At 39.8% G+C, this 13,208-nt stretch overlaps 1 protein-coding gene across 18 annotated transcripts in view; it reads left to right on the top strand.

Annotated features, from left to right (window-relative positions):
* The window catches only part of C9H11orf54 (chromosome 9 C11orf54 homolog), a 34,372-nt gene that overhangs the window by 4,023 nt on the left and 17,141 nt on the right, over positions 1–13,208 (top strand). For 5 of the 18 annotated variants that reach the window (XR_010127620.1, XM_054439328.2, XM_054439325.2 and 2 more), the window contains exons 2-7: positions 1,765–1,916; positions 4,790–4,888; positions 8,420–8,493; positions 8,674–8,775; positions 9,943–10,119; positions 12,050–12,199. Coding sequence is in view for 17 of the 18 variants with exons in the window: in XM_054439328.2 (XP_054295303.1) it covers positions 1,862–1,916; positions 4,790–4,888; positions 8,420–8,493; positions 8,674–8,775; positions 9,943–10,119; positions 12,050–12,199 (657 nt within the window). In the remaining variant the exon portion in view is untranslated. The remainder of the gene's footprint in view (positions 1–1,764; positions 1,917–4,789; positions 4,889–8,419; positions 8,494–8,673; positions 8,776–9,942; positions 10,120–12,049; positions 12,200–13,208) is intronic. The other 13 variants (XM_054439329.2, XM_054439326.2, XM_063671342.1 and 10 more) reach the window with 7 other exon arrangements.

A 13,208-nucleotide genomic window follows, 5' to 3' on the forward strand; every position in this document is an offset into this window, starting at 1 on the left:
TTAACAGCATCTCAAAGCAAAACAATTTTTCTTTGTGCAGATCAAAATGGAGTTTCTTTTGTCTTCCTTTTCCACATAGACACAGTAACAGTCTGATCTCTCTTTTCCCCACACAAAACTATGTTTATAATAATTTAAGTATGATTATATAAGATTTGGGGGCCGGGTGCAGTGGCTCACGCCTGTAATCCTAGCACTTTGGGAGGCTGAGGCAAGTGGATTGCTTGAGCTCAGGAGTTTGAGACCAACCTGGGCAACATGGTGAAACCCTGTCTCTACTAAAATACAAAAAATTAGCCGGGCGTGATGGCACATGCCTGTAATCCCAGCTACTGGGGAGGCTGAGACAGGAGAATTTCTTGAACCTGGGAGGCAGAGGTTGCAGTGAGCCGAGATCGTGCCATTGCACTCCAGCCTGGGTGACAGAGCGAGACTCTGTCTCAAAAATTTGGGACCCTTAATAAACAGTTATATATATTTGGGAGATTAGATTACATGTATTAAATCAAGAACAATAAAAGCTGGTATTTGATAAAGTACTAAAGTAAATGTAACATCCTAAATGTTTGCAATAGAATGGTTATAGAGGATATGTTGTTGGAAAGTACCAGAACTAGAAACCCAGTTTCTAAGCAACCTGTGAATCTTTGGAAAATTAGAAAAAAAAATTTGGAAGAATATTTCAAATGGCTGAGGATCACCTTTCCACTTGCTAAATAGGCATGTTAAGGGCAGAGGCCACTCAGATTAATGAAGTGTTCTATTAACAGTTTTAACAAGAACTCCTGCAGTACTCTTAGAAACACCCTTAAGAGTCTTGTCTGTGTTCCCTGTTGTGATTGGCCTGGAGTAGGATACCTATCTACCTCATATTACTTATATTTTTCCCTGCCTTCATTTTATCTCTCTCTGGTTGCATACTTCATCACTGAACACTTAAGGTAAGATACTAATCTCTGTGTATGTGCACTTATTTGTTACAAAGTATATTTGGCATATATTTTATTTTTTAGTTGCAATGATAGAAAAGCATATATTTAAATATCAAATTATAATTGGATAGATTATCAGAATTGAACAATAAATCTATTTACCAAGAGAGTATGTTCATTTGTAAATGAAAATAAAAATTTGAATTTCAAAGGCTAATCATTCCATAAAACTTTCCATTTCTTTTTGTAATTTAAATTTTATTTTGAAAAAATGATAGTCTAAGGAACTCATTTAATTTTTGGCCTATATGTGAAATATAGAATAAAAAACACACATATCTATTACAGAAATACTTGAGATCCTATATGTACTATACAAATCCTATATGTACTGTTATCTACAACCGTTTAAACACTTATCCATAAACCCCTAATAAGTACCTTTTGCTTCAAGACCTATAGTCCTTAGACCAACCATTAGAAAACTGGATGTTCACTCCAGCTATATGATATTTTTTTAAAAAATGAATCGGCTGGGAGCAGTGGCTCACACTTGTAATCCCAGAATTTTGGGAGGCAGAGGTGGGAGGATCGCTTGAGGCCAGGAATTCAAGACCAGCCTGGGCAACATAGTAACACCTTGTTTCTATTAAAAAATTAGTTTTAAATTTTAAATTACAATAAAATAAAGTGTAAGTATTAAAAGGCCACTTGTCTGTTTCTCACTTGGAATATTAAATGCTGGAAGCTGTCTTTGCCTTTTTATGAAGATAGAAACCTAAATGCCCTTTTGTTCTGTTTATATGTTTGAATGCTAAATATTCATTTCCAGAACAGAAGCTGTTAATACTTGATGCGCTGTGGACTCTTGTGATAATTAACCAAGAGTAGCTCTATTTGTCCAACCTCACACCTAAAGAAGAAAGAAAATGGCTTGTGCTGAGTTTTCTTTTCATGTACCAAGTCTTGAAGAGCTTGCTGGAGGTAAAAACAATATTAACTTTGGATTTTTAAAAATTATCCCAAGAGAAAATTCTTTTAAAAAGATTCTAAGATCTATCTATATTTTACTACTTATCTATATCTATATCTTACTTATCAAAATAATACTTTTGGTACAGAATTCATTTTCCATTTCAGTATCTGTTCTGTCCCATTTTTATTGAGAAAGTCCAAATTCTGTCCGTCTAAAAAAACTAAAATTATAATTTATAAATTCTTTTTTCTTTCACTTATAGATTATTGATGATACCAACTTTACAAGATGTAAATGATTAGTAATCCAAGACTTAAGCATGTGTGATGCCCAAAGAGTTGCACAATTTTGCTTTAACTTTTTTCACTCACGTTGTTCTTTAAATGTATACTCTACTGTTGTATGTTAATCATATTCCCAATATAATTCCCCCCCACCACTAATAATGACAGACTGCCAGTGAACTTGCTTTGATTTAAGGCAGTTTCCCAAGATAAATTAGGAGGGAAGATAGTCAAAAAAAGAAAAACAAAAATGAATACAGAAATGAAGCCAGGAATAGTTGTTATCCAAAACTGTAAAGTCTGTCGGAATACTAACCTTTATTTGACAACCTCTAGGTTCTGTTCTAATGGTAACTATAGAACCTTCGCTCGTTTCTCAAAATGTGATATTCTGGTAGTTCATTTGTCATCCTGATAAGACTGAAGTTAAGAAATAGACTCATTTTTGCTTTGTTGTAACTTTCCTCTTATGATCTTTTCTTTTTCCCCTAATTGAATGGTAGCTAGCAAACAATCTGTATTGTTTGGCCTGTATTTCTTTTTCATCAGTCTGTCTTCCCTAATATGACAGGGCAGTTAGGAATTTTTTCTTTTTGTAGACATAGGATCTTGCTCTATTGCCCAGGATGCTCTTGAACTCCTGGGTTCACTCGATCCTCCTGCCTCGGCCGCCCAAAGTGTTGGCATTATAGGCATGAGCCACCACGCTTGGCCAGATTTTTTCTTTGATTGCTTTTCTAGAACCTGTTTTCACTTTTGTGTTTGTTTCTATTTTCCTTCTATATGTGCAGGATATATTCAGAAAAAGTAGAAATTTTATGGCCTGGCACAGTGGCTCATGCCTGTAATCTCAGTACTTTAGGAGGCCAAGGTGGACAGATCACTTGAGGTCAGGAATTCAAGACCAGCCTGGCCAACATGGCAAAACCCCGTCTCTACTAAAATTACAAAAATTAGCTGAGTGTGGTGGTGTGTGCCAGTAATTCCCGCTATTCAGGAGTCTGAGCCACAAGAATCACTTGAACCTGGGAGGCAGAAGTTACATTGAGCCAAGGTCGCGCCACTGTACTTCGACCTGGGCAACAACGTGAGACTCAGTCTCAAAAAAAAAAAAAAAGAAAGGAATTGGCCAGGTGCGGTGGCTCATGCCTGTAATCCCAGCACTTTGGGAGGCTGAGGTGGGCGGATCAGGAGGTCAGGAGTTCAAGACCAGCCTGGCCAACATGGTAAAACCCCGTCTCTACTAAAAATAGAAAAAATAGCTGGGTGTGGTGGCGGGTGCCTGTAACCCCAGCTACTCGGGAGGTTGAGGCAGGACAATGGCGTGAACCTGGGAAGCAGAGGTTGCAGTAAGCCAAGATTGCGCCATTGCACTCCAGCCTGGGCGACAGGTTGAGACTCCATCTCAAAAAAAAAAAAAGACATTTTGTAAGAACTTTTGATCCTTAAAAGTACATAGGCTGATGCAGTAGCTCATGCCTATAATTCCAGCATTTTGGGAGGCCAAGGTGAGCAGATCTCTTAAGCCCAGGAGTTTGAGAGCCACCTGGGCAACAAGCCAAAACCCCATTTTTACAAAAAATACAAAAATTAGCCAAGCATGGTGGCACCCACCTGTAGTCCCAGCTACTGGGGAGTTTCAGGTGGGAGGATTACTTGAGCCTGGAGATCAAGGCTGAGTGAGCCAAGATCATGCTGCACACCACTGCACTCCAGTCTGGGCGACAGGGTAGGTAAGGCTATCAGAGTGAGACTCTGTCTCAAAAAAAAAAAAAAAAAAAAAAAAAAACCGTTGAGGCTAGGTGTGATGGCTCATTGTAATCCCAGCACTTTGGGGGACCCAAGGCAGGAAGATCACATGAGCCCAGGAGTTCGAGACCAGCCTGGGCAATATAGCAAGACCTGGTCTCTACATATAAAAGAGAAAGAGAGAGGGAAATACATTGGTCTTACATTAATAACTTTGAGACACCTATGCTTTCTTACATTGTTATTGAGGTATAACTATCTACAGTAAAGTACACTAATCTTGAGTGTACAGCTTGATGAATGTTAACAATAGTTACACCTATGTAACTACTATCCAGATCAAAATGTAAAATATTTCCAACATCCCAGAAGGCTCCTTTGCACACCTTCTCAGTCAGCCTTGATCCATTGCCTGTTTCTGGGACGCATAAGGTGAAGTAATATTGTATGTAGTCTTTTGTGTTTGGCTGCTTTGTTCAACATGTTGTCTGTTACCTTCACTGAAGTTGTTACGTGTGATTGCTTACTTTTTAAAAAGTTTAAATGTTTGCATTTCAGTTGGTTTTTGGAATCTTCTCTCAAAAAAGAAGGTAATCCTCACCCTTACACAAGTGCAGGCTGTTTATCTTCAACAGTTGAAAATCACTGTAGAGGAAGTATTTATATATCTTAGTCTACATTGTACCTTGTGATTATGTCTAATGTCTAATTATATTCATTAATAAGACCATTTCCCCCTTCTTTTTTATTATACAAGTTGAGATTGGGAGTGTGTTGAGGGCACTTTTGATATGTGGTAGCCAAGTTTTTACCTAATGTTAAATAATCTTATTCCTTGTCTTTATTAGTTATGCAGAAGGGGTTAAAAGATAACTTTGCTGATGTCCAGGTCTCTGTAGTTGATTGCCCTGATTTGACTAAGGAACCCTTTACCTTTCCTGTAAAAGGTAAGCAATTTTTGCAATTAGCTTTTGTTTTTTAGTCATAATCTTTTTTTGAAACTAGAATTATTTTTAAGGACATCTTAAATTATCTACAAATAAAGGATATTGTCACAACATTTAGGCTAAATTGTGCCAAATTTCTGTGCTCACTCTTCTGATATTGGTTAAATTTCATTTCCTACTCTTGTGGAAAAGGATTGTGTTTTATTCACTTATGTAACCTTCACAGATTATAGAATAGATATCCAATAGGTTGGAATTCTTTGTATCACACGAGAGTTTTGCTTTTAATTGCTCAGACTGTTAATGGAAACTGATTTTAATTGTTATGATTTTATTTATTCAAGACCAGAAGGGATCCTAAAAGCCTTGTATTTGAATGATCTGTTAAAACTAATCCTTCAACAAATTTGCCAAGTGAGCATCCATTGTTTGAAGTGAGAAGGAAGGGAAATTGGTATTAGAAGAATAAAATAATTTGTCAGTGTGACAGATACTTATTTGATGTTTCAGTTTTTACAATAACACCACAAGGTGAGTAGTAGCCCTTGTTTATAGATGAGAAAACTGAAAACAAGAGAGACTAGATAAGCTCAGTGTAAACCATAACCAGGATTCAAATGCAAGTCTGTTTCCAAAGTCTAACCCCCTCCCGTTATACCATATTATGATGAGGAATTTGAGGATAAACACTCAAAGTGTTCTTTTTATTATGTAATTAACATCTTTGCTAAAAAGGAGTTTGCCATAGAAATTCTGGACTCTAGTTCTGTCTTAAAACAAAACTGACTTTGAGATAACATTAGCATGGGGGGATTTGAATTGAATGTTTTTTGGGGGCCTTTCCAGCTTAAACAATCTTTGATTTTAAGTAGAGCTGTAAATTCTAGAAGGCTTGTGTACCATATGGCAATTTCTTTTAGCTTCTTCAAAGCATTTAGCATAATACTTTTTTATAGTTTTTTGTTTTTTTTTTTGAGACAGAGTCTCACTCTGTCACCAGGCTGGAGTTCATTGGCACGATCTCAGCTCACTGCAACCTCTGCCTCCCAGGTTCAAGCGATTCTCCTGCCTCAGCCTCCTGAGTAGTTGAGACTACAGGCACGTGCCACCACGCCTGGCTAATTTTTTGTATTTTTAGTAGAGACGGGGTTTCACCGTGTTAGCCAGGATGGTCTCGATCTCCTGACCTTGTGATCTGCCCACCTCGGCCTTCCAAAGTGCTGAGATTACAGGCGTGAGCCACCATGCCCGGCCTTGATTTTTTAAAAAAATATGAGTGTAATGTATCTCCCCTGCTAATTAAGTAATTAACTAAAATTAAATAAAGGTCAGGAAACAGAAGAGTACAAGAAAGAAGGAAAAATGGTTAATCTTTTTTTGTTTTGTGTGTGTGTGTGTGTGTGTGTGTGTGTGTGAGATGGAATCTCGCTCTGTCGCCCAGGCTGGAGTGTGGAGTACAGTGGCACAATCTCAGCTCACTGCAATCTCTGCCTCCCGGGTTCAAGCGATTCTCATACCTCACCCTCCCAAGTAGCTAGGATTACAGGTGTGCACCACGACACCTGGCTAATTTTTGTATTTTTAGTAGAGATGGGGTTTCATCATGTTGGCCAGGCTGGTCTCGAACTCCCAATCTCAAGTGATGTGCCCGCCTCGGCCTCCCAAAGCGCTGGGATTACAGGTGTGAGCCACCATGCCCAGCCAAAATGGTTAGTCTTAATTTTGTCATGCAGAGTTATGCTTGGAAGAAGTGTTTTCTGGTCAGTAATTTGTGAGTCTTTAAATTGCAATACTAGAAGCCAGATATGCATCTAATATGTGTATGTATGATCTTTCATAAACATAGGAGTTAAAGACCAAACTGGCCAACATGGTGAAACCCAATCTCTACTAAAAGTACAAAAATTAGCTGGGTGCAGTGGCGTGTTAGACATTTTCTGCATGAACTGGTCTTGCTAAGATCACCAGTGACCTTAAAATGTTTAATAGTACTATTTAACCTCTCTACATATTTCATCCTGCTTGGCCATTGCTGCCTGACATTCTCCCCTAGGTTCTATCTCCTCTATCCTTGTTTCACCTGTTCTTCCTTCGTGCCTTTCCTTCCTCTTTTCTTCCACATTTTCCTGGTTCCTTTTTCTTTCTAATAGTCTCCTAAATATTGATCTTTTCCAGAATTCTTTCCTTAGCCTCTTCTTATTTCTAGTAATCTATCTGGGTATTTTTTAAATCCACTCTTACGGTTTTAATTACTACCTGAATATAACTTTGAAATTTGTACATCTCACCTAGATCTCTCTGGGTTTTTTTTTTTTGAGACGGAGTCTCGCTCTGTCGCCCAGGCTGGAGTGCAGTGGCGCGATCTCGGCTCACTGCAAGCTCCACCTCCCGGGTTCACGCCATTCTCCTGCCTCAGCCTCCCGAGTAGCTGGGACTACAGGCTCCCACCACCATGCCCGGCTAATTTTTTGTATTTTTGGTAAAGATGGGGTTTCACCGTGTTAGCCAAGATGGTTGCGATCTCCTGACCTCGTGATGTTTTGTTAAATTTTGAGACAGAGTCTTGCTCTGTTGCCCAGGCTGGAGTACAGTGGCACAATCTTGGCTCACTGCAACCTCTGTCCCCGCCAGGTTCAAGCAATCCTTCTGCCCCAGCCTCCTTAGTAGCTGGGATTATAGGCTCCCGCCACCATGCCCAGCTAATTTTTCTATTTTTAGTAGAGATTCACCATGTTGGCCAGGCTGGTCTCGAACTCCTGACTTCAGGTGATCCACCCGCCTCAGCCTCCCAAAGTTATGGGATTACAGGTGTGAGCCACCATGCCCAGCTTGTTTTGTTTTTTAAGATAGGATCTCACTCTGTTGCTCAGGCTGGAGTACAGCGGTTTGATCTTGGCCCACTGCCACCTCCACCTCCCGGGTTCAAGCGATTCTCCTGCCTCAGCCTCCCAGGTAGCTAGGACTACAGGTGCACACCACTACACCTAGCTAATTTTTTATTTTTAGGAGAGATGGGATTTCGTCATATTGGCTAGGCTGGTCTCAAACTCCTGACCTTAAGTGATCCACCCGCCTCAGCCTCCCGAAGTGCTGGGATTGCAGGCGTGAGCCACCATCTAAGAATTTACATTGTATCAGAGCAAAATATTTTAAATTAAAAAACAAAAAACAATTTTAGCCAAAAAAAAAAGGAAAACCACCCCAAAATAGATTTTTTTTAAAGAAATAAGGCGTCAAAGACATTCTAGAAACCTTACCTAATCCAAACTTTGGCCCCAGTTCTAACCCTTGCCCTTGCCTTGTATTGCCTTTATGCCACCAACTATATAAGCCATGCTTGGTTATGATGATATTAGAGACACAGGTACTTAAAATAGGACAGGGGTTCTAGCCACTGTGTCTTCCAGTCCCTGTTATTTGTAAAACTTTATGAGAATGGAGAAGTTATATACTGTTGGCATTTTATTATTAAATTAGATGTTTGCCTATTTTTAAGATGGCTTGTGTTTTCGTTTTTTGGTTTTTTCTTAGGCATCTGTGGGAAAACTAGAATTGCAGAAGTAGGAGGTGTGCCTTACTTATTGCCTCTTGTAAACCAAAAAAAAGTAAGTACTTTTACTGTGCGTATTCACATGAAGATTGTAGAAGTTGGGTTGATTACGGTGTTTATTATTAGAAGACCTGTTGATCAATTGGCAAGGAAGTGCTAATGGATCAGTAATAAAAGATAAACCAGGGACTTTGTACAAGTTGTGACTTAAATAATATTTTTTCCGCTTCTATAGGTTTATGATCTGAATAAAATTGCAAAAGAAATCAAGCTGCCTGGAGCTTTTATTCTTGGAGCAGGAGCAGGTCCATTTCAGACTCTCGGGTTCAATTCTGAGGTCAGCATATATAAGAAAATTATTTTACTTTATTGATGTGACATTTGGTTTGTCTTTTTGCTTTTAGTGCCAAAAATCCTACTTTTTGAGTGAATTGTAAATCTCTCTGCAGGTTTGATACTACTTGATATAGATTTCTGCTATAGCACACACTCCAACTGGACTAACTGTAATGGAGTACTAACTTATAGTTTTAGATTTTCTTAGGTCATAGCTTCAGCCTTAGATAAATGCAGGGTTCTGTGGTATTCTGTTGAAGGTTCTGGATTATAAAATATTTATATTCTTACAGGATTCCGAGCTTCTCTATAAATCTTTGCTTTGGGTATGCAGGCAGCTTTGGATTAGAAGATGAATGGAATATTAGTGATCTAGTCAACTCCTTCTTCCAGATCAAATAGTAGGAAACTATCACAATACTATGATGGTTATTTATAAAAGTTAATAGTTATTACTAGTATATATTATTACCATGTGAAAATATTACTGTTTCTTTGAATCTCATGAATACAAGACTTCAGTCTGCTCATTCTCTTATAACCTCTTCAGATATGACTAATAGTAGTCATACAAGTTCTTTGCAGAAACATTAATACAATTTGCCTAGTGTTCAAGTTAGGAAAAAAAGTATAAAATTCAAAATAAGTTATTTAACACAAGTTACAGATACACCGTAAGACATCCAATAAATTTTTTTTTTTTTTTTTTTTGAGACGGAGCCTCGCTCTATTGCCATGCTGGAGTGCAGTGGCGTGATCTTGGCTCACTGCAACCTCCACCTCCCAGGTTCAAGCAATTCTCTTGCCTCAGCCTCCTGAGTAGCTGGGACTACAGGTGCGTGCCACCACACCCAGCTAATTTTTGTATTTTTAGTAGAGACAGGGTTTCACCATGTTGGCCAGGATGGTCTTGATCTCTTCTCTTGACCTCGTGATCCGCCCCTCTTGGCCTCCCAAAGTGCTGGGATTATAGGCATGAGCCACGGCGCCCAGCCTATAAATGTTTTGCAAGTTTTTTATGTCTAAAATTAAATATTATGTATTTTATGTTCTCTTATTAGGACTTGAACTAAAATGTCTTAAAAGGATTAAATGTTTTGTAACATTATTCAAGATATTCTCTTTGCAGAGATACAAAGATTGACTAATTGCCTCACTTTCTTTTCAGTTTATGCCAGTTATTCAGACAGAAAGTGAACACAAGCCTCCTGTAAATGGAAGTTACTTTGCCCATGTGAACCCTGCAGATGGAGGGTGCCTACTGGAGAAATACAGTGAGAAATGTCATGATTTTGAGTGTGCATTACTGGCTAATCTTTTTGCCAGTGAGGGCCAACCTGGCAAGGTGACTGTGTCCATAAAAATACAATATTCCCTAAATGTTCTCAGAAAGCTAAAAATGTGAACTTTTACTGCCACAAATATGGTTTTGCTAAGAAAATTAGTTTCCCACTTTGGGAGGCCAAGCTGGGTGGATAACTTGAGGTCAACTTGAGGTCAGGAGTTCAAGACCAGCCTGGTCAACATGGTGAAACCCCATCTGTACCAAAAAATACAAAAATTAGCAGGGTGTGGTGGTGTGTGCCTGTAGTCCCAGCTACTCGGGGGGCTGAGGTGAGAGAATCGCTCAGACTCGGAAGGCAGAGGTTGCAGTGAGCCAGGATCACGCTGCTACACTCCAGTCTGGGCCACTGAGTGAGACTCTGTCTCAAAAAAAAAAAAGAGAAAATTAGAACTTCCTAAGTCAAAGCTCTTTAAATAACCCAGTAATGAAAGGTTCAGAGAGTATGACAGGCAGAGCAAAAGTCATCTATAAGGTTAAGAATAGTATGGCTGGAGGCCAGATGCAGTGGCTCACGCCTGTAATCCCAGCATTTTGGGAGGCCAAGGCGGGTAGATCACCTGAGGTCAAGCGTTTGAGACCAGTCTGGCCAACATGGCGAAACCTCGTCTCTACTAAAAATACAAAAATTAGACAGGGAAGGTGGCACATGCCTGTAGTCCCAGCTACTTGGGAGGCTGAGGCAGGAGAATTGCTTGAACCTGGGAGACAGAGGTTGCAGTGAGCCAAGATCACACCATTGCACTCCAGCCTGGGCAACAAAGCAAGACTCTGTCTCAAAAAAAAATAAAAAAATAAAAAAAGAATAGTATGGCTGGCACAATGCCTATAATTCCAGTCCTTTGAGAGGCCAAAGCTGGAAGATCACTTAAGGCTGGCAGTTTCAGACCAGCCTGGGCAACATGGCAAGACCTTGTCTCAAAAAAAAAAAAAAATTTTTTTTTTTAATTAGCCAGGTGTGGTGGTACATGCCTATAGTCCTAGCTACTCAGGAGGCTGATGCAGGAGGATCCCTTGTGCCCAGGTGTTTGAGGCTGCAATGAGCTATGATCACACCACTGCACTCCTACCTGGGTGACAGCAAGACCTGTCTTAAAAAAAAAAAAAAAAAAAGAAGACTACTTAGTAAGCAAGACCTTTTTCTGAGAACTAAAAGGTAACAGAATATTAATTTGGGGAGTGACTTTGTCATCTACATGAACCATACAGCTAAAATAAATAATGCCTACTTACAGGTAGTAAATAGGTTATTTGCTCCTTTCTGATGAATCATACATTGCTCTAGATAGAAATGGTGGTTGCAAAAACTTACAGCAAGAAGAAAGTAAGGAAAACTAATGCCTTACTTCATATTTACTTCCTATTAGTACGCAAAAAGATGATTTCAGTGTTAGCTTTTGTGAAGACTCTCCAGTTTTGGAAGTAGAGATAGCCTCTTCAGCTACTTTGAGATAAGAGATTGAGAAGTGAAAGTACTTAACGTCCAAGTTGTGGAGATAATATAGTACAGAATTTTAAGGGAAGTGAGAAAATGTAATCATTTTCTCGTCATCCCCACTTACCAAAGGTTAATTCCTTTAACCAAAGAATTACCAAAGGTAATTCTCAATCTTTGACTGCCTGGACACGTATGTTAAGAGTCTCTAGATTCTGTACACTGAGAAACTTGTCTTTCTCAGTTTCTCAGTTCAAGAAAGCATGCTTAAGACTTATTAGTAAATTACATATAACTGATAAGTATGTGTGCGTGTGTGTGTGTATACATATATATATGATTGATCAAGATTCACAGGATTGCAACGTCTCAACTCAGATCTGGGGGCTGTAATCAAAGAACAGAATATTTGCTTGATAGAATTAAATTATATAATGTTTTACTTTGGTAGTTATTTTGCAGCATAGTCAATGGTATGCATCTTTATGCCCTCTATAGGTAATTGAGGTGAAAGCCAAAAGAAGAACTGGACCACTTAACTTTGTGACTTGTATGAGACAGACCCTGGAAAAACATTATGGAAATAAGCCTATAGGAATGGGAGGTACTTTCATAATTCAGAAGGGAAAAGTGAAGTCTCACGTTATGGTAAGAGCCCGTGTGTGCATACATGCATGAAGGAGTTTGTGTGTGTGCACATACTTAAGATCTTAGGATTTTTTTTTTTTATTTTAAACGGATCCTTGCTCTGTTGCCCATGCTGGAGTGTAGTGGCACGATCTTGGCTCACTGCAACCTCCACCTCCCGGATTCAAGGGATTCTCCTGCCTCAGCCTACTGAGTAGCTGGGATTATAGGCATTCAGCATCACAACCGGCTCATTTTATAGTTTTAGTAGAGACAGGTTTTGCCACATTGGCCAGACTGGTGTCGAACTCCTGACCTCAGCTGATCCACCCACCTCAGCCTCCCAAAGTGCTGAGATTACAGACGTGAGACACTGCACCGGGCCAGATCTTAGGATTGTAAAGTATGTGTTGGGAATTCTACATTTGAAGACACTCTAAACAAATCCTTTTTACTATGATTGTATTACTTTAAAATTTAAATGATAATATTGTAAATCAGATTGTAAGATAATGTCTTTGTCCATGTTAATATATTAGAACTTTATTTTGGATATGTTTGTTTTTAAGATCAAGATAAATTCAAGGCCTGCAGAGTGACTCATGCCTGTAATCCCAGCACTTTGGGAGGCCCAGGTGGGAGGACCGCTGGAGGCCAGGAATTCAAAACCAGCCTGGTCAACATAGTGATGATGGCAGCGGCAGGCTCTCTGGAGCGGCTGCAGCAGGGAGGCACGGCTGAGGCTACACACTCTATGGAGTGGGTTGGAGCTGAAGACAGGTGGGAGTCCCGCCCCTTCCGAGTTGGCACTGGAGCTCCCTTGGTGCCACTGCAATTGCCCAAGCCATGGCTGTGGTCCCTAGCATCCCTGTGCTCTCCCAGCGGGAACAGGCAAGAGCCCTAACTTCCCAGGCGCAGCTACAGCAGCTCAAACCCGCGGCTACAGACCTGGGTCTCCCGCTCCACGGAGCAGGCAGGAGCCCTGCCTTCACACAGCTGCAGCTGCCCAAACCGTGGCTGCGGACCCAGG

This window comes from Pongo pygmaeus, chromosome 9, assembly GCF_028885625.2.
Source record: "Pongo pygmaeus isolate AG05252 chromosome 9, NHGRI_mPonPyg2-v2.0_pri, whole genome shotgun sequence".
Lineage (NCBI taxonomy): Eukaryota > Metazoa > Chordata > Mammalia > Primates > Hominidae > Pongo > Pongo pygmaeus.